We start from the raw sequence: 21,179 nt of genomic DNA, 5'->3' as shown, positions 1-21,179 counted from the left end.
TAATGCTTCTGTTCGTAATGTCCAGTCACACTGACATACATTAAGTCTTAGTGAACGTACGTGTGTGTGTGTGTATGTGTGTGTGTGTGTGTGTGTGTGTGTGTGTGTGTGTGTGTGTGTGTGAGTGGATATCAGCTCTCTTACAGCCGGATATGAACTGGCTCCATCTATCCCAAATTCCACCTGCTAGACATACATCACCACGACCATTTGCAGCATTCTGCAACCTGCTTCCTCAACCGCATGCAATAAAACACTTTCTTTCTGGGTTTGTTAGTTGGTTTCCTCAACCCATGTGACTTACAAGCTAAAAAATTAAGTTCAGGCCAAGGTCAGTTTAAAAGACTTGAAGCAAGGGAGGAGAGAGAAGAGAGAGAGAGTAAAGCAAGGAAGAGGGCAATGGGGGCATTCAGAGTGCAACAATGCAGTTGAAAGGATGAAATTAAATGATTGCAGTGAAGGGAGGAGGAGTCTTTTAGGAGTTTGGTCACCAGCTTGTAACGTGTGAATCGTGCCTGAACACAACGCAAACTAAGTCTGCACTGCCAGCTTGTGGTGATGGGAGGAAACATTTCTAATCGTCTCCGTGAAAACACAGAACACTTTGAATTCATTAGAAATAATTCCACAAATCTACAGAAAGTAAAAAATATTATTATAATAAAAAAATCATGAAAGGAGTCAATATTAACATGGACCTTTTCTTGTGAAGTGCTGCTTGTAGACAGGGGCCTCTAAAGACAACACTTCTTATTTTTTATTTTTTTACACTACTTATTGTTACACTGTCCTTTCCATTATGGAGGCAGTTGCAAGGACAGCGACCAATGGCTGCTTTGAGACACCTCGTGACCCGCACTCACCTGTCAGATCTCGCTTATCACTTGAGAAATAACGATACAGCTGATTTTAGGCTTAATCTGGATGATTAAACAAACATTGTTTTAATGTGACGTTAATACATTGTTTGAACTTGAGAAAATTATGTAAGCTTGAGAAAAGGAGCTTGTGTATCTAAGGGGCCGTTCACACAGGACGTGATCATGTAAACATGCGCTAGGCTAGACGGTCGTCTTTGACCATCACACCGCATTGTGCAGCCTTTCCCCCGGTGTCTCGCGAAGGACCGCCGCGTTTTTAGATGCCGTGTCATGACAAAAAGAACAATAAAGACACGTATTGAGACACCTGCGTTCTGAACTATTCGTGACGTCGATTTTTTTCTTTATTTATATTGTGCAGGTATGTTTTGTTGTGGATGGCCATGGCCCTATAAAAAAATCTGTTGCTCATGACACGAGACACTGAAAATAATTAGATGTGATGCAACGGCAAAAGACGTTTGTTGTTTTTACAAAACCAACATAAAGAAGAGCCAAAAGAAAGTTAATTTTTCACTCAATACATTTGTATTATGAAAATAAATAAATGGGTTTCTAAAAGAAAGGAGCTTTACAGCCCATACACTCCAACTGCTCCAACAATCTCTCTCTCTCTCTCCTTAAACTTAACTTTCAAACTTTAAGCTTTTAAAAAATTGGCCAGGCTTTCTCAAGCCAACATAATAATATAACTTTTTAATCTAGTTATTGTTTTTTAATATTATTTTGTTGTCCTCTATAACAGATTTTGTAACAATTTAGTAACTAGATTTTATCACAACAGGTACAGGTCCGAGGCTGTGCATCAAACTATTGATATCACTACTATAATATTTACAACATCAGCTTTCTGCTTGTTTTAGAAAATTCGGTCACAAACTCATTTATGTGTTAATGATTTTTCATGAGCTAAAATTGCAAGATTTATTTTCCTCTCGTGAAGCATTGTGCAGCAAAATGGTGTAAAAATGATTGCCAGAGTGTAGACTGAGCTCTCACATCAAGCAGTAGAAACGCCCATGACCAGGGCAGACACATACAGTTTATGAAGAGTGGTGGTGGCGTAGTGGGCTAAAGCACATAACTGGTAATCAGAAGGTCACTGGTTCGATCCCCACAACCAACACCATTGTGTCCTTGAGCAAGACACTTAACTCCAGGTTGCTCCGGGGGGATTGTCCCTGTAAGAAATGCACTGTAAGTCACTTTGGATAAAAGCATCTGCTAAATGTAAATGAAGACCTGGAAATGCATCTTTGTATTCCTGCAAGAGTTTGTAAACAGCCGAACAGTCAGCATCAGTTGGAAGCTTTTTGGTCAGCATTGGTCTGGCAACAAGAATTTCACTATGCAGCTCACTTTTTTGCAGCCCCTGCAAGACTATAGAAAGGCTCAAGCAGCTGAATGTCAAGAAATTTGTTGGATTTTGGCATCAAACATGAGAGGGATTGCATCAGCTCTAAATTCTTTGTGGAAAACCTGTTTTCCATCTCTGATAAAGCTGTAACAACAATGTTTAACATCTGTCGCTTTAGAGCTTCAGTGGAACATTCAGAGCCAGACTGCCCTACTTGCCCTATAGTTGATAAAATTACGTAGTCAGCATTGAAGGGATTAATAGACCTTAGATATTTTGGTGAGGGCTCCATCAGTAGACATGCACAAATGAACATGGTGAGACTGTAGGATGTCATTGGCTGGTTTCAAAATGGCAAGAAGATGAATCAGAAATTTGCCAACTTCAAAAAAATGCGGTTGCTTCAGCCGAGACTGAAGCCCAGATGCTTCTTTTGCAAGGTCTCGTTCTCCACAACACATTTAGTAACTTGAAAATGACTTATCCAGTGGATTTCTAACAACCTCTTGAGATATGGGCAACTGTACCTCTGACAGACAAAGTGATGCCTGAAAAAGGAGGGTCATCTTCAGACATCAAGATATGTGGATAAGCAGCATTGTCTTGTCTTCAGGACAGCTCTCCTAAAAAAAACAGTCGATCTGGAAGTGCAACGCTTGAGTCGAACCAGACATCACACACAGGAAGCATCCGATTGACAAGAGGCCATCTTTCCACAAACACCCAACGTCTCTCTACTGGCAAACCTTGCATCCAAACCAACCGATGACCCCCTCTTGCAGGTGCATCACACTTCCTTATACATTTTTCCCTCCGCCTTTAATTGAATCACTCCACCCATTCACGGCAATGGAAAGTGAAACGGAACCGCTGTGTGTGGCACAGATTTTCTGCACTGCCACACTCTCCCCCTCTAGAAGAAACAAACCCCATGTTTGTTTAGAAGAGAGAAAACAAAGATTAAAATCCTTGAAAATCTTCATCATCAGAGGCTTCTTGAAATATATCTAGGAGTTTTTTTTCTGTAACTCTAACTCCGCAGCCGTAGGATAACACATTTTCAAATTGTAGGCATGAGCTGTACGTACATCTTTTCCCGTGTCTTCCAGGGCTATTTGATAGTTCAAAGGACCCAGCTGCTTGAGAATATGGTAAGGACCTTTCCATTTTGGTGCTAGTTTTGCACTAAACTTATGCTGTGCGCTAGACTGGGTAAAGTTACACAACCATACACGTTCCTTGTTTTTGAATGTCACGTCTCTCCTATTTTTGTTGTAGTTTCTCAGTTGTCTCAGCCTGGCTTTCTTGCTGTTTTCTTTGGCTTGAGTTTGCAGATTATGAAGATGATGAACCACATCATAGGAGGCAGCATCTGGATTTAGATTAGGCCCATGAAGTATTTTGTCCTTTGGAGTTTCCTGCCAAGCTGCAGACTGTTGGGGAGAGTCCAGTGGTCTCTTGAACGGCTGAATTCAGGGCGAATCGGAATTCTGGTAAGAACTTGTCCCACCTCTGGTGATTGTTGTCCACATAGGCTGCCGTCATGTTATTGAGAGTTCTATTCACTCCTTCAGTCATGTTGGTTTGTGGGTGGTAAGCTGTAGTTCATTTGGGGGTAATACTCCAGTTCTCACATAATGCTCTGTGTAGGCGGCAATCTGAAGCTCAATTTTGGCGCCGAGAGGCTGAGTAGGAGAATAACTTGCCAGACGTGCTTAATGATCACTGAATCCAGATTTATTTGCACTTAACACAAACAATATTCAAACCATCCCATAATTATAAACTAGCATACGAAGTTGTGACAAAAGGCATAAACAGCATTTAGAAAAGAGTAAAACAAGCATGAAAACAGTGGTCAGCAAAAAATTTGACTTCCCCCTTTCACCCCCTCTCTCAGTAAACAAACCAGAACAGGTGAACAGTTTATATTACTTTGCTTTCTCTGCCCCACCAGGTGCCTTGATTACCGTAAATGTCTTTTCAAAATAATATAACTACACCTGGCTCTTACATTCCGGCCCCTAATTATTACAGTTAATACACAGTAATAATTACATATATATTACACATGCAGGGGAATACACCTGCCAATATCCACTGTTGAGATCAACGGTAGAGAAGATGGCTGCCCCAGAGAGTGATTCCAGGATTTCTGTGATGTTGGGAAGGGGATAGGCATCACTTTCTGTTACAGAATTAACCTTTCTGTAATCTACATAGAATCTAAATTTGCCATCTTTTTTAGGTACCAAGACCACCGGTGAAGCCCAACCAGAGTGGGAGGGTTCGGCTATTTCCTGCCTCAACATCTCATCAAGTTGCTCTTCCATGGCAAGTTGTTTAGTAGGGGACAAACGATATGGTCTTTGTTTGAGGGGTACCTGACAGGTTGTATAAATTTGGTGTTGCAGAACATCAGTACATACTCTGCGGAGTGTACACACCAGAGGGTTGTTTTCCAGGATGTGGAGCAACTGCAGTTTCCCATCTGGAGGTAAATGAGCTTCATCCACAGCATTTCTGATGAACGTCTTTTCATCTAAACTGTCATGTTGTAGGGTCAGCAGAGGAGCTAGTGGAGGAACAGAATTTGACAGAGAAAGGATTTGTGTGGTTGTCTTGAGTTGTTGTCCTTCTTTTTGTGGACTTACACTTGGATTTCCTGGTTGAAATTGTTATTCTTTTGTAGGGTCAAGTTTGAAAGAATGTTTCTGATCAATGAAATTGAGTTGCAGCCCACTGAAAAAAATTAAGTCCAACCCCAAGACTACAGCATAGGCTAAGGCTTGGGAGGAAAGTACAGCAGCAGGTAAGTTAAAGGATTGTTCATTTAGATGTTTGGTGGTATCCCTCCATCCTAATGGGACCTCTGCTTCTCCATTTGCCAGATAAAGAGGACCACGGATCCATGGTTTGAGTTTGTCTGGCGATGTAAGCTGCCTCACGAGATTCTCGTGGATGAGTGTATAGCTTGCACCAGTGTCCACAATGGCCTTACCCATCCAAGCATCAATACTGATGGGGACAATTAGTTGTTGAGGTATTGCCACATGTTCATTAGAGGAGGAGGAGGTTTTCTTGGTGGCTAATTGTTACTTCCACATTCCTTTTGCAGCAACAGAGTTGTTGGAAGGTTGACCACTTGACTTGGGGTGATAAAGATGCTTGTCGCTGGTGGAGTACTGTGGACCAGACATCTGAGGTGACTGTGGAGAGGTATAGTGTGGACATTTTCCTGGTGGATGCTGTCCCCTACATCTCCAGCACTAAACTGGGATTTTCTCAGCAGGTCGGTTTGAGGAGGGTCTTTGCGATGTGGATGGATGTTTAGGGCCCATTTGACCATCTTCATAACGAAGCTGTTGTTCAAAATCCATTTCAAGTTGATTACCTAGTTTGACCAGCTCCTCCACAGTATTCACCCGGCTACACAATTGGCTGGCAAGGTATGGTTTGATATCCTTGAGTATCATTTTTACAGTCTCACCTTCTGTTAAATCTGCCTTCCATCATTTACAGAGTGCTCTGTAGGAAAATGCAAAGTCTCTAATGGATTCTGTGTCTCTTTGAATTCTAACACGGACACGCTCAGCCAGTTCGTCCTCATAATCCTCAGAAAGGAAAGCAGATAAGAATGCAGGCTCAAACTCATTCCAGGTGGTTATGTCGGATCGTCTGACTTCCCACCAGTCCGTATAAGACAGTACAGAAGGTAGCCAGGATGTCTGCATCTGTCAGGGGATGTAGAGCCAAAAAATCCTGACATTTTGTTAGGTACAGCAGGGGGTCTACATAGTCTGAAGGCCTCCCAAATGTGGGGAAAGTTAATTTAAAATGGTCTCTTTTAACCACAGATGTTAAAAGAGGGGTTGAAGTTGTTGTAGTCACCGCTGGATAAGAATCGGATGGCAGGGGTGTAGTTTTATTTTTTATTTATTTATTATTAATAAATAAAAAATAAAACTACACCCCTGCCAGTAGTAATGATGGTACTGGGAACTGGTGATGCCAATACACTTACTTCTGTTGATCTGAACTTTCTTTCTGGATACTTTGAAATCCTTTCTGCACTTCACTTTTCAACTCTTTCAAACTGGTGAGAACTGTTTTTTTTTTTTTCTCAAAACAACAAAATACAACTTTTCACAACTGGTCAATACTTTTGCTCAAAACCAATAATTAAATAAAAAACAATAAGTATTTAAAGTAGGTTACTAATAATATTAGAATAAGGTTCTAATAATTCAAGTAGTATTCACTGTAACATTCACCTTGTCCTGTTTTGCCCTTACCTCTTCTTTGCCCATTTCATCCTGTATTTAACTCCACAGTCCCCTTGTTAGCGTGCATGTTCTCTGTTATTAGTTTCACCTGCACCCGCCCCTTCTGGCTCTCGCGCTTGCTCACAATCATCAGAGTATTAGTTTCACCCGCACTCGTCCCAATCACTCGATTATTAGTTTCACCTGCACTGTTCGTTTTCCCCTATTTATACGCTGCCCTTTCGCTTCACTCTTGTTGGTTATTGTTTAGTTTACCCCTTCGCTTTGCCAGCTCTAGTGTTCCCCTAGTATCCCCTGTCTTTTCCTCTGGCTTGTCTCGCCCCTTTGATATACTCTGATTCCCCGGCTTCGACCTAACGCTCCCCTGGACTACTCTTCTGTGGATTTGCCCCTTTTGATATTTACTGATTTCCCGGCTTCGACCTTACGCTCCGCTTGACTACGCTTCTCTGGATTTGCCCTTTGTACTGTTGCCTGCTTTGATTAATAAAGCAGTTTTACCCCGACATTGTGACTGTCTCAACTTGTGTTCATTACATTCACACACAGTTTGTACAACAACAACAAAAAAATTTCAACATGTCACAAGAATTTTTCAAAACTTTCAAGATCAAATGTTCAATTGAAATTCATGTCCCTGTTCGGGCGCCACTCTGTAAAGGTGGTGGCCGCCCTAACATAAATAAATAATTTTAAAGAGCTCTTTGGGCACCAGACAGGATTATTCCCATCAAAAATTGTATTAACCCAGGATAGCAAAAAAAAAAGAACCACCTGTTACACAATAAATCACAATAATAGTCTCAGAATATTTCAGTTCACAGGGGGAATTTATTCTATAATGTCCAAAACAATAGTAAAAAGAACTGGTTTATAATCCAAGCAGAAAACGCGTCACGTTAATCCAAGCTTGCAGATTCATGTCCACATTCATTCATAAATTGCTCAAAACAAAAAAAGGGAAAAGAGAAACAAAATCAAACATTGGATAAACACTTCCTTGGAAAACATTTTAATAATAAGAAACAGCATCCAACAAAAATCTTAAAGAACAGCAATAACCACGAATATACCCCAAGCGCACGGAATGTGCGAAAGTGGAAGTTAAGTGAGTGGGTGTGAGTGTAATGGCAGCATAGAGGTACTGACCAATTTGCTGTCATGAAGGCAGCTAAAGAGAGTGTAGAGGGTCGTCGTCAGACATCAAGATATGTGGATAAGCAGCCAAGTCTTGTCTTGTCTTCAGGACAGCTCTCCTAAAAAAACAGTCGATCTGGAAGTGCAACACTTGAGTCGAACCTTGTGCTGCACCAGACATCACACACAGGAAGCATCCGATTGACAAGCGGCCGTCTTTCCACAAACACCCAACCTCTCTCTACTGGCAAACCTTGCATCCAAACCAACCGATGACCCCCTCTTCCAAGTGCGTCACATTTTCTTTTACATTTTTCCCTCCGCCGTTAATTGAATCACTCCACAATGGAAAGTGAAAGTGAAACGGAACCGCTGTGTGTGGCACAGATTTTCTGCACTGCCACAGCCTGCCCAACCTTTTTTGCAATAAAGCCTGAACACCGCCCCGCACCCCACTCATCACTGATGCTCCATCATAAAACCGCCCAGCGCATCACTGGGACTCAACTACCTGCCATCGAGCACATCCAGAGGAAACGCTGTCTGCACCGAGCTCGCAGCATCCTTAAGGACTCCTCTCACCCAGCCCACAGACTGTTTTCTCTCCTGCCCTCTGGCAGGCGTTTCAGGTGCCTCCAGACCAGGACCAGCAGACTAAAGAACAGCTTTTTCCCCAGAGCTGTCTCTTTACTGAACTCTAACCCTCACTGATCCCACTCCCCTCATATACTGATAAACTCTCCTCTCCCTCCTCATACCTCATACACTTTGTTATTTGCACTGCTATAATGTTCATTTGCACTGCTGACTATATTATAGTAACAACTGTTTACATATGCATCTTGCACTACTTATCTGACTGGAATATCATTTGCACTGCCGACTGTTTATTTACAGTACCAATTGTTTACATATACATTTGCAAAACCGTACTTTAACTGTAATATGCAATTACTTTCCACTGCACTTTTACTCGGATAGTTTTTGTCCAATTTAATTTGTACTAATAGTATTTATTGCACTTCTGGTTAGACCCAAACTGCATTTCGTTGCCTTGTACCCGTACTTGTGTAATGACAATAAAGTTGAATCTAATCTAAAAAATACTGGCTCGGTATATTGTCAGAACTAAATCCTGTATTAGACAAGTGTCTTAATATTTTGTAATCTGAATCAAGCTGCTGTAGTTTAAACAAGCCAATGAGATGTTCCTCTGGCACATCACTGCATACAAAGCGGATTACAACACACATTTTCAATGTTGCACCAATCCCTTGTGCCATCATAATGCAGCTGAATCAGCAGTGTCATATTTCTGTTTTATTTTTTTCAGAACCATGGATACCAAAATTTCAATAACTTCATTCTGGATGGTTTTGGAAGTGTACTTTGCATTTTCTGGGATACTTGACGTAATGTCAGCAAGCTATTTATCTTTTTCCAGCATGTATTTAAACAGCTTGGCAAAAATCCCCGCAGCTATGCAATCCTCCTCATTGTCAAATGTTTTCCGATCTCCACGTAGTAGAAGCTCATTGACTGCTAAAAATTGCACAGCACCGGTCACACTTTTTATGTAATATTGATTATTTTATATCTGTTGGGGGCCGAGTAAACATGCTAAGTCTATAGTGCCCATGCAGAAACAAAAGAATGCTTCTCGCTCTAGAGAATATTCAAGCCACGGTCGTGACTGATACCAAGAGGCCTAAAAACATCTCTCCCTCCCTCCGAGAAGAGTTTGGGGGTATGATTTCAGACCCGGCTGATGAGGATTTGCCTTTTTTAATAATTTGGGACAGAATTGCTGCATTTTTGTAGGTGTAATTGTGTTTATGACACCATCCGAAGATGCTGTTGAATTTGACCAAACTATTTCTCCGAACTCATTGCCATTAATCGAAGAGGTGGTAGCTGTGTCCTGGTGAGCAAAAGTGCTTTCTTTTGTCCTTTTGGAATAAGAAATATGTGCATGTTATGCTTTGTTTAAAACGACAGTATCGTTATTAATATTGCTTTGTATTTCAGCATGTTTGTTAACGGCAAAGGTAGCGAGGTGAATGAGGCTAAGGCTATTGTTTCGACAGCCTACATAAAAAAAAAAAAAGAGAAAAGAATAAGGAAAATATGGAGCTGATTTGAATTGGATTGGCTGTTATGGGGGGTGGGGCCAGGGTGGGCCATCTCCTGATTGTATATTGTGTATCAAAATAAATGTAGTTAAATAGTTAAATAATAATTGTATTTAGAATCCCAGTGAGCAAGCTGAAGTCGACTGTGGCGAGAGACACAAAACTCAATAAGATGTTGGTTAATGAAGAAAAATAACCCTGGGAGAAACCAGACTCACTGTGGGGGCCAGTTCACCTCTGACTAAACAGCATGAATATAATGCCAATAATATTTATTTGTGTTCAGTGCAAGTCATGGTTTAAAATTTGTAAACTAAGTATGTGTTAAGGCCCATTGTTTAAACAAAGATTTGGGATGAACTAAGATTAATGACTAATGTCTCTGAAGTGCATCCTGGATTAACTGCATAAATTTACATAGATGCATAGTCCTTTGTTAGTTGGCTGGTGAAGGCTTTTGTTGGCAATTCATTGATAGTCTATATATTCCATTAAAAAAATGTAGTCCATAAATAAACAAAGGTGATGCGGGAGATCAATAAGGTGCATCGCAGATCAACTGGCAGGTCGGTTTAGTAAAGTCCAAGGTTCAGGCAGTGGTATATGAAGTATCTGATTTCTTACTCTAAGTTCATCCTCTGAAGTCCATCATAAAAGACTGAAGTGATATCTGGCTAGCACCAGCACTAGTTTGTCATCATCACTCAGATCCATGTGGCAGTGGAGTCCGACACCAAGCAGGAATGGATTATAAAATGTTTTATCTGCGCTTATTATTTTATGATTCACGCTTATTATTTTGGATCCGTGACCACAATACTTTTGATGGGATTTTGATCCCATACATCTATTCAGTTTCTCTTTCATGATATTGTGGCAGAGGGAAAAATATATTTCTCCTATGCCATATTAAAACGCTAGGATACTTTCTCTTTGTGAATTTCATGACGTAAAGGGAGGCGTGCGTTAATTAATGGGGGAAGCCAATTTAATGGACGAGGCTCACGCACCTGGGAGGAAAAAAAAAAAAAAACAAGTGACTCACAAGTGAATGCAGTTCTCGTGAGAGGGTTGTCGGAGAGGAGAAAAGAAGTGGAGTGCCATGTGGAGTGGGGCTCGTGTTTCTGTCGGTTGACGCTTCCAGATGTTCTGGTTTCATTGAGTCGGTGAACTGGCGCAACGCACCTTCACGGATTTCATTCAGCCGTCCTTAGAGGAAAGCGCGATCGGGAAAGGGTTCACCTCAGAGTCCACGGCAGTTCCAGACACTCATCCGAGACCTGGGGGGCTGCTACATTCGTTTGGGTCAGTGCAACCAAGCTTTTCCTCCACACAAACATTACCACGCTCTCTCAGAGACGCACATCGTCCGAAATTACACATGCTGCCCGAAAACACCCACTTACTATACCAACACACACACACACACACACACGCGTTGTGTTTCCATGTTTTATGGGGACTTTCCATAGACATAATGGTTTTTATACTGTACAAACTTTATATTCTATACCCTAACCCTACCCCTAAACCTAACCCTCACAGAAAACTTTCTGCATTTTTACATTTTCAAAAAACATAATTTAGTATGATTTATAAGCTGTTTTCCTCATGGGGACCAACAAAATGTCCCCACAAGGTCAAACATTTCGGGTTTTACTGTCCTTATGGGGACATTTGGTCCCCACAAAGTGATAAATACACGCTCACACACACACACACACACACACACACACACACACACACACACACACATACTTCCGAGGAGTCTAGTTGACTGATGTTTATTTTGGTTGCTTAAGTATTTTGTCCCTTTTTCTACTAATAACTGCTGAGTTGTTTGTGTGCTTGGGAGAAAATTGTACTGTTGTGGAAAATCTGTTGTGACGTATGTGCACTGATTCGCATTTTGTATGTTTTTTTTCCCCCTTTTGCATGTGCGGACAAAAAAAAAAAAAAAAACACCAAAAAGAAGTAGTGGGGTTTAATATTATGGTACGACTATTGTCATTTTGTTTTATTTGTTTATTTTCCTCTCCATCTGAACCGATTTGGGAGAGAAAGTTGTTGTTTTTTTTCTTATACAGCACTGGAATTGCACACAAATTTTTGACACTGGAATAAGTTTTGTGGCCATTAAAAAGTGATGGGAAGCAAACCCCAGACTATGTCAATTTTGTATTGTGATATGTAACAGGTGGTTGATTATGCTATCCTGCAGGGGCGTTGCTAGGATCTTGATACATTGGGGGCTTAGCCCAGTAACCCACCCCCCACCCCCACCCGCCCGCCCGCTTTTGGTAACTACTTCTTCTACTCATAGGCACATAATAATAAGCAATAATAATATAAATGGGGGGTCTGGGGAACCTCCCCCAGGAAATGTTGGCCATTAAACACTTCATTTCCTGCATTCAGGTGCATTTTTTAGCATTTTAAATGATAGGTAAAAAGATAGAATGCTTTATTTGTAGAACTGTAACAGCTATTCACAGAAACACAAATAAATAATACATGAATATTAAATAATTAATAATGTATCCTGAATTTTACTTGTAACATTGGATAATGGGAAAAGGTAGAGGTGACTTGTTGAGTCAGTGACATGAATCTAATTATCTATTAATCTAACCAAATTAACCTCAAAAACATGAAGTTTAGTACTGTTTTCCGAGCTCACTCACTTTGGGATTGTAGCCGAGGCCGTTTGCTGGCCTCAGGAGGTGGAGGACTGCCGTCTTGACGGCGCTTAAAATATTGCCGGATATCCATTTTTACATGAGACGTTTGGGCTAGTGAGTGACGGATGAATCTTGATGCAGTCTGCTGCTTCCTGCTGATTGGTCAACAAGACAGCACGCTGTATATAGCTGGTAGTAGTCAATATCGATGCACGCGCATGGAGCGCATTATGAAAGACTTCGTCTTAGGTTTAAACAACCTATGAAACTATTAATGAACAATATGAAACTAAAACGACATAAGCTTAATTTAAAATGGCTTAGGAACTATCTATTTAGAGGTGGATAAACCCACTTTGGAGGTGGGTAAACGCTATTTCCGAATTTTGGGAGGTGCGTAAACGGCGTTTATGTGCGTTTAGCCTCCACTACATCCCTGAATAACGTTAATTTACACATCGTGTTTCAATCGCCAAATCAGATGTATAGGCTACTTCATCTACATTCCTCACGAGAAACGGATTATGGCTCACAAAATGGATTAGCTATAGGCGAAATAGTAAGGTCCCACGTACTTTAATACAGTACATGTTCTGCATTAATACCACAGTGAGTAACTTACAGGGCTAGTAAGTTAGACCAGGGTTTGCTTAAGAGCCTTCACCGACCTGAGCTTAATGATGAGGAACGGCGCCAGTAGATAACTCTTCTTGCCTCCCTCGTATCGTTCATGACTCCTTATTTTACTTTTTAAAAAGTGTCTAATGTCCATAATAGCTACCACCAGAAGCCACAAACAACAATGACAGTCAAGCCCTAAACTAAAGCTGCAAGTTAACCGATGATTCTTTCAGGCTCTCTCCTCTGGTGTGCACTCTAAATACAAGCATTCTGTAACCATAGTAACTTTGATCTGCTTGAACACATTTTAATCGTCTTTAATACATGATTCCGAAGGATAGATTAAAAGACCCGGTACATTTTTTTAAATAAATACAAAATTATTAAAAAATAATAATAATTATCAATAAATTAAATTTTTTGAGATCCGGGGCTATTAAAAAAATCATCCGGGGCTGAAGCCCCGGATGCCCATGTCTAACGACGCGCCTGCTATCCTGGGTTAATTTTTTGACAGGCATACACCTGTCTGGCACCCGAACAGCGGCTTAAAATATTTATTGTTGTTTTGAACTGTCTTTTGGGGCCACCACCGTTACAATATGTACCAGTAATATTCTTTAGAGAGGTTAATTAGTTTAGCTAGCTGTCAGTAAACCCATTTCACATGGTCTATTCAATGACCATATTACTCAAAGTTCAAAACTATTTGTAAAATTCAATCAAATGAATTCCGCTCATTCAAACATGCATTACAGCATTTAATAAAGAGATTAACCACTGTGTTTGCTTTCATCTGAAGTTTATTGAACTGTTTAGTGTTGTTTTTAGCATGATTGTTGAGCACAGTACAGGTACTTCCAGCGGCAATCTCTGAAAGAATTAAAACAGACATCAGATTAGTGAGCATACAGTCTGACATGCCTGTCTGGAAGTAACATGGCATATTCATTATTAGAAATAATATTATGAGTAACATGATATTTACATTTTAAAAGATGCAAACAGCTATACTCACTCTTTTTTATTGTCATGGTAGCTTTCAGCACCCACCAGAACATGCATGTGAGGTGCAGTCCACTCGAAAGCCTCATCAAAATAGTTCACGTATGAACTCCACTGACAGTTGGAGTTACAGTGACCGTTACCTCTGCAGCAGGAAAACTGCCATCTGTGTGAATACATGACATTGATATCAGCTTGTGTGAACTAGGAAACTTTAGTTTAAACTTCAAAATTGGACAAAAATATGAGTTCACCGTCTGTCCTCATGTTTGTTTTTATGGTAGCTGCTCATTCCTGCAATTACGTGATCTGGTGGACACTCAAAGGTGAACTCTTGGTCAAAGTCATTGGCGTAAGTTGACAAGAAACAGTCTGAACCCTGGCTGAAGGTGGTTGTACAGCCAAAATCCCACAGCCGGTCCTCTTTACTGTTGTCGTGTTGGCTTTGGTTATATTAGACAAGTAAAGAACATCAAAAATTAAAACATTTTAAAATCTTTGCAAGCAATATTATTCCTTTTTAAATATATTGAATTTGGCCTTTGCAAACTTTTCCAAACATAGAATTCTTGAATTTGGGAAGGTTTTAAGCTCAAGGAAAAGTCTAGTTATAGTAAACTTTAAATAAGCTGTACTCACCTTTTAATTGAATGTATCGACTGGCCTGGAGGGCAGTTAAAATTCAGTGGCTCATCATAGTTGTTTTGCCAGCGTAGCTCTGCAGAGTTTGATTCAGAGAATGACAAACCATTATAACAGATATATTAGATATGTTTAATAATAAGGAGTAAATACACAACACAAAAAGATGTTTATTTAAGTCACACACCTTGTCCACTGGCCAAGAGTCCAGTCAGCAGCAGAAATAGAGCAACTCTCCTCATAGTGTCTTTTGTTGGGCTCAAGAGCGGTCAAAAGGCAATTTGAGACACAACCGTTTGACTTTTAAAGACACGAGGGTCCCCATATGTAGTCAAAAATTGTGTGGGAACAGGTGGGCTCAGGGCAAAGTGGATATTGTTTTTGGTTAATATAACTAATAATTAACTATGTGTGAGAGATAAGATTAAAAGACACATTGTATTTAAGGTTAACTGCTGAACAACATGTTTTTGTTTTTCTTACTTGTACGTGCATCACTTGTTTCTCTTTCATGGAAGAAACTATTCTGCTAAATTATACTGGCTTATACTGCTGTACTGAATAATATATAAAGATGTGCTTGAACAATAAAAAAGCAAGAGAAGGAACTGATACACTCTGTGTAGTTGTCATTTGTTTCTCTTCCCTCATGAGGTTCGGTGGCGCAAACTCAACGAATACAGACTGAGACAAACTATTGATAGAGGGACCAAAGAAAACCAATCCTTACCAAGTAAACTCCAGGGTTTTCTTACAGTTTTGGGGGCTCGTCCTGGGATTTCTCCAGACAGGTAAGGTCAATCTATTTATTTGACAATATTCCTGTCTGCTGAGAAATCGAATAAAACAGATTCCATTTTTGCGCCGTGTTAGGGTACCTCTTTTTCAAGAGACGTTTTGCCCTAATAGGAGTAAAGGAAGAAGGTTATACCTTATTTTACTAACACTGTAACACTGTGGTGTTTCAGTTCACTATACGTGATTCAAAATTTTAGAAAAGGGTTTCTCTGCATCAGTGTGCCCCTGAAAAGGGAGCTCTAGCTCCGTGAGATACAGAAAGGAGGTAGAATACCTCAGATTTATTGTTGCAGTTTAACATATCCTCACTAAGGTGGGAGGAGGACGGGATAAAGTCCTAGGGAAATAATATTATAGTCTGCATCCGCGTTTGCTAATCTGATTAAGTTATGACATTTTTAGATTACAATATATATATTTAAACTCTGATATATGCATAGGATATGTGCATGTTTACAGTCACACCTCGATGGTTCAAATTGATAAAATGCAAGTACAACTTGGCACTCAAGTAATAACATTTCCATTAGATAAATAGAATCAAAAACCGCTATATGGTTGCATATCAGAGGGCCCCTGGTTTTCAACACAATGCCAATACGCAATGAAGAACATGATAAAAGGATAGACGGTCTGAAAGGAATAAACACCTACTGACCCATTACAATTTCGGAGGGGAAAAATACCATTGATTGTGACTCAGCCTTCAAATTACACAAGTTTAATTACTTTTGAATTAACACTATTATAACATAGGCATAATAGTACTGTACATGACCATAAAATTGTGATTACGATCATAAAATTCTTATTGTAATTATGTTTAATAATGCATACCTCTGATGAAAATGTTAACTGTAATAATGTCAATTGTAAATGAATGTTAAAGTAATTTAGACTCTGTGAAACCTCAAGTGCTTCAGAGTTTCATCCCACCAGAACATAGGCGAGCAGTGTGAGACCAACTAGGCTGGGAAAGCAGAAATACCTGGCCCAACTGAACACAATCAAGTAAACTGTGATATTTGAACAATTAAAACTGTCACATTTTGAAAATATTATAAAGATATGGGATCTGACATAAGCCATCCAATTCCTGACGAAACTCCAAAACAATGGATGTTTCAAATAACCAAGGATAAAATACTGAACCGTATATTAGTAATTTGGCCGGCTGGTCAGAAGGAAAAATGCAGTTAGATCCATACCCAAAAGATGGTTAATTTAGCGATAGGGACATGAGCAAAGCTAAATTTATGGTAAAAGGGGGATGGGGGGGACCCACAATGGGATTTCAAATATATGAAAGAGTCGTATGATATAAAGTGAAAGTTTGATTTATGATTGTTAATCTGTCCCATTACTTTTGGTCCCTTAAAAAGTGGGAGGCACATATACAAACTGTTGTTATTCCTACACCAGTTCACCTGATTTGGATGTAAATACCCTCAAATTAAAGCTGAAAATCTGCAGTTAAAACACATCTTGTTCGTTTCATTTCAAATCCATTGTGGTGGTGTATAGAGCCAAAAAGATTACAATTGTGTCGATGTCCCAATATTTATGGACCTGACTGTAACAATTAAATTAATCCTGTAAAGAAGGCCAATGGCACTTGGCGTCTAACTCAAGATCTGAGAAAGATTAATGATTTAATCATTCCACTCTTGTGGTGCCTGATGTGTTTAAAACTATAAATTCAATACCTGCAGATCACACTAATTTTACTGTAATCAACTTGTGTTCTGCCTTTTTTAGTGTACCAGTTTCTCATGCCACACAGCCTCTGTTTGCATTCACATACGGGGGCCAACAGTACACTTGGTGCCGTCTGCCCCAGGTTTTCTGAGACTCACCTGCTGTATTCTCCGCTGTAGTGCACGTCTCGCTGAAAGACACAAAGCTTCCACCACAGACATGTTTTCTACAATATGCAGACGACATTGTAGTTTTCGGCCCGACGCTGAATCCTGCACAGCTGCCTCAACTATTGTCTGCAACGTTCTGGCACAAAGCATCCAAAGTGTAACTGCAATGGGTGAAACTGAAAGTTGACTATCTTGGTCATGAACTGCAAAAGAGCCTGGGTGCCGAACTGCTCTCTATATGACAAGATTCTGAGAGAAGCCACACTCAGGGGCCGAAGAACCCATTAAGTGGACAGCTGAGATGGACATGGCTTTTAAGCATCTCTGGAGCAGCATTAGCTCCCCACCAGCTCTGGGCTTACCCAACTATGGTGAAACATTCCCTCTTTTACGTGCACGAGGCGGCAGGTACAGCAGCAGCGATCCTTGCACAATCCATGGCGGCACCTACAGACCAGTTGCGTACCTGTGTCTGTGAGCCGTGGCTGCTGCAGCATTGATGGTGCAAGTTGCAGAGCAAATTGTTCTCTCACATCCACATTGTGCACACATCTCACCAGGTAGGTGCCATTATGCATAACAGTACCACCCAACACATGACCGCTCAACGTCGCTCAGGCTATGAAGCAATTTTATTGGCAACTGCTAATCTCACCATTAAGCCGACCTCCGTGATACATGGTCCGACACTCTTCTTACACAAATTGCTTACCAAAGTTGCTTTTTCTAATGACTCTCATGACTGTCTAGACCGTATAAACACATGCACTTCCTGCAGGCCAGATGTTTCATCATCTGCCCTGGAGGAGGGGGACCATTTGTACGTCGATGGGTCCTGTTCGAAGCCAAATTTTTCCATATACTGGTGTGGCTACACCGTAACTAAACTTCCTAATCGAATCATTGAGGCCTACTCCCTCCCATTAAAATCGGCACAGGCCGCTGAACTATTTGTATTAATTAGAGCATGCCAATTGGTGAAAGGAAAACCCATTAACATATACACAGACTCAAAATAAGCATATGGGGTGGAGCACGATTTTGCAAAAATGTGGGAAGAGAGGGATTTCAAGACAGCAGAAGGAAAACCCATATCACACCAAAAACATAGTTGCAGAATTACTCAGAGCAGCACAACTCCCAACGAAATTAGCTATCATAAAGGTCGCAGGCCACATGACAGGGGAGGCGAGAGTAAACAGTTTGGCTGATTAAGTAGCAAAGTTGGCTTCAAAGGAAGTCGTGATAAGCCCAGATCTAAATCAAGCTGATGAAACTGTTTCTATTATGCATTAAACTAAAACTTTTACAGGCAAACCCAACCGAATCTGATATTCAACATTGGGCCTTGAATGAAGTGAAACTGGATCAGAGTAATTTGTTAAGAGACAAGCAAGGTTGTCTGGCCCTGCCCAAAACTGAATGACACCATCAAGTGTAACTAAACTATCTCCCTTTGAGATACTAATGGGTAGGCCTTTCCCGACCCCGTGGGTCAGAAGCCACGCCGGCTTTCTCCCCACAGGTGACACGGAGGTGGCGATCGAGGAATACGTGGATTCCTTAATCAAAACATTGAATGGCATTAATGGTGATGTTTCTCTTTCTCTACCTATGCCCACAGAAAAGCCCACTCACCCATTTATCCCAAACAAGCAGATCCTCGTGAAGAGCCTGAAACCAACCAAGCTAAGGGAACCTAACTACTTGGGCCCCACAACTGTGATAGCAGTGACCAGGACTGGCGTACTGACGGATCTCCAGCCACAGTGGATACACGCAAGCCGTGTGAAGTCAGCACCAGAGGAGGGTAGCAGTGACTCATGAGAACGAGGTGAAAGTGTGGAGGAGCTAAACACGCAGTGCCAGTGCCTTATCAAAAGCTCTGAGTAACTGTTTACTGCACAGCTGTACATTACACTGCAATGAGAGAGTGAGAGGATGAGGAGCTCCAATGTCCATGCGATGCGATGTTGAATAAGTAAAGTCTTGTGATCTCTTCGTGATCAAAGGGGGCAATGTGAGAGATAAGATTATAAGCAAAATTTTATTTTTGTACAAGGCTAACTGAGCGATAAGATTATAAGAGACATTGTATTTTTGTACAAGGTTAACTGCTGAACAACATGTTTTTGTTTTGTTTTGTTCTTACATGTATGTGCGTCACTTGTTTCTCTTTAATGGAAGAAACTATTCTGCTAAATTATACTGGCTTATACTGCTTTACTGAATGATATATAAAGATGTGCTTGAACAAAAAAAAAGCAAGAGAAGGAACCGATTCACTCTGTGTAGTTGTCATTTGTTTCTCTTCCCTCATGAGGTTCGTAGGCGCAAACCAAAGAGCAGATCTATTAATGAGGCACGTGGCATTCAGGATCCACGAGTTTCCGCAGGATATGGTTTCTGACTGGGACCCACAGTTCACGTCACAATTCTGGAAGGTATTTGGTCGGCTCATCGGATCTTCCATCAGCCTGTCTTACGGCTTCCACACCCAGTCGAATGGCCAGACAGAGAGAGTTAACCAAAACATTGAAAGATGCCTGGTCACCGACAATCACTCGACTTAGAGCTCTCGATTAATCTGGGCTGAGTTTGCTCATAACACTCTTTTCCATTCTTCCCTAGGCATATCTCCTTTTGAGGGTCAGTATGGCCCCCCCCCCTTTCCCGGACAGGAGCCAGAGGTTGAGGTCCCTGCCACTACACAGCTGGTCCGCCGGTGCCGACGTTCCTGGCAAAGAACTCATGCTGCGTTATTGAGAGCCGCCCGACAACAACAGAGGCAGGCTAACTGACGCCGGAAGGTGGGACCCACACTTCACCCAGGGCAAAGAGTTTGGCTGTCAACCCGAGATCTTCCTCTTTCGAATCCCGAAAGTTGGCCCCACGATATATTGGCCCATTTAAGGTTCTCAAGAAAATCAGCCCAGTCTCTTATCGACTCCATCTGCCCAGGTCCATGAAGGTTCACCCCACTTTTCATGTTTCACGATTAAAACCTGTTGCTTGCTCCACTCTGTCTCCAGTTAGTAAGCCTTCCCCAGTACCTCGTATCATTGATGGCCAGCCAGCCTACATAGTCCGCAGACTGCTTGATTCTCGCCGGGTCCGTGGGATAGACCCCCAGGGGCAGCTAAGGGGGTTCTAGGGGGTCCACGGATAAAAAAAAATAAAAAAAGTTTGACTAACAAATTTGAAAATATTAGGGTTTAATTCTGCTTTCTAATGACTAGTTGGAAATCATGAGATTAATCATGATTATTTTGTTCTATTGACAGCCATAGTTTTTATAGATTTTTAGATTAGATAGGTTTATGATTAAACAAATGTGAAGATACTTTTGCTTGCTCGCTGTTTTTTTGTTTTTTTTTTTTGGGCCATATTCTCAGTAAAGCAGCTTTGGATCAATATTTCTCATGGAAGCACCATACAAATACATTTGAATTAAAATGTTCTTGTTTCATATTTCAATTTTTCTTAATAAAAAAAACAAGGTGATGAGAAAAAACAAGATAGATAATTTTGGACATAATATTTTACAGATAATAGTTTAAATAATATATTTTGGCTTTAATGAAATGACAAAATAAAAGCCAATCATTTAATTTAATTTACATGTTGTCTTTATAATATATATACGTATATATATATTTTTTCACACACTGTAAAATTGGGTCTATATACATGAAAAACTAAAGCTGCTTTTATATTATAGAAAGGGGATCCCTCGCAAGGATATCATCATATTTGGGGGTATAGACCTTA

General features: G+C 40.6%; 1 protein-coding gene and 1 long non-coding RNA gene across 2 annotated transcripts; one reads left to right on the top strand and one right to left on the bottom strand.

The window, feature by feature from the left end:
* Positions 1–13,880: 13,880 nt before the first annotated feature.
* LOC127638886 (hemagglutinin/amebocyte aggregation factor-like) lies at positions 13,881–15,070 on the bottom strand. The gene is made up of 5 exons (XM_052120614.1): positions 14,930–15,070; positions 14,740–14,818; positions 14,355–14,543; positions 14,114–14,266; positions 13,881–13,968 (listed from the first exon to the last, which is right to left on the bottom strand). The coding sequence occupies exons 1-5, from the start codon at positions 14,982–14,984 to the stop codon at positions 13,923–13,925; spliced, it is 522 nt and encodes a 173-aa protein (XP_051976574.1). The 5' UTR covers positions 14,985–15,070; the 3' UTR covers positions 13,881–13,922.
* Positions 15,071–15,356: 286 nt separating this feature from the next.
* Positions 15,357–20,943, top strand: LOC127638887 (uncharacterized). Its single transcript, XR_007969904.1, has 3 exons — positions 15,357–15,533; positions 17,299–17,968; positions 19,033–20,943. It is a non-coding gene; the product is annotated as an uncharacterized LOC127638887 (long non-coding RNA).
* Positions 20,944–21,179: the final 236 nt, after the last annotated feature.

This window comes from Xyrauchen texanus, chromosome 47 (genome assembly GCF_025860055.1).
Source record: "Xyrauchen texanus isolate HMW12.3.18 chromosome 47, RBS_HiC_50CHRs, whole genome shotgun sequence".
NCBI classification, from domain to species: domain Eukaryota; kingdom Metazoa; phylum Chordata; class Actinopteri; order Cypriniformes; family Catostomidae; genus Xyrauchen; species Xyrauchen texanus.
The sequence above is the reverse complement of the archived record's forward strand: the minus strand, read 5'-3'. Positions and strand labels throughout refer to the sequence as shown.

Coding starts and splice junctions, on each gene's coding strand:
- LOC127638886 (XM_052120614.1), bottom strand. CDS start 14,984: ATGAGGAGAGTTGCTCTATTTCTGCTGCTGACTGGACTCTTGGCCAGT. Junction 14,544..14,739: donor TCGATACATTCAATTAAAAG/GTGAGTACAGCT, acceptor ATATAACCAAAG/CCAACACGACAACAGTAAAG. Junction 13,969..14,113: donor TACCATGACAATAAAAAAGA/GTGAGTATAGCT, acceptor TAATTCTTTCAG/AGATTGCCGCTGGAAGTACC.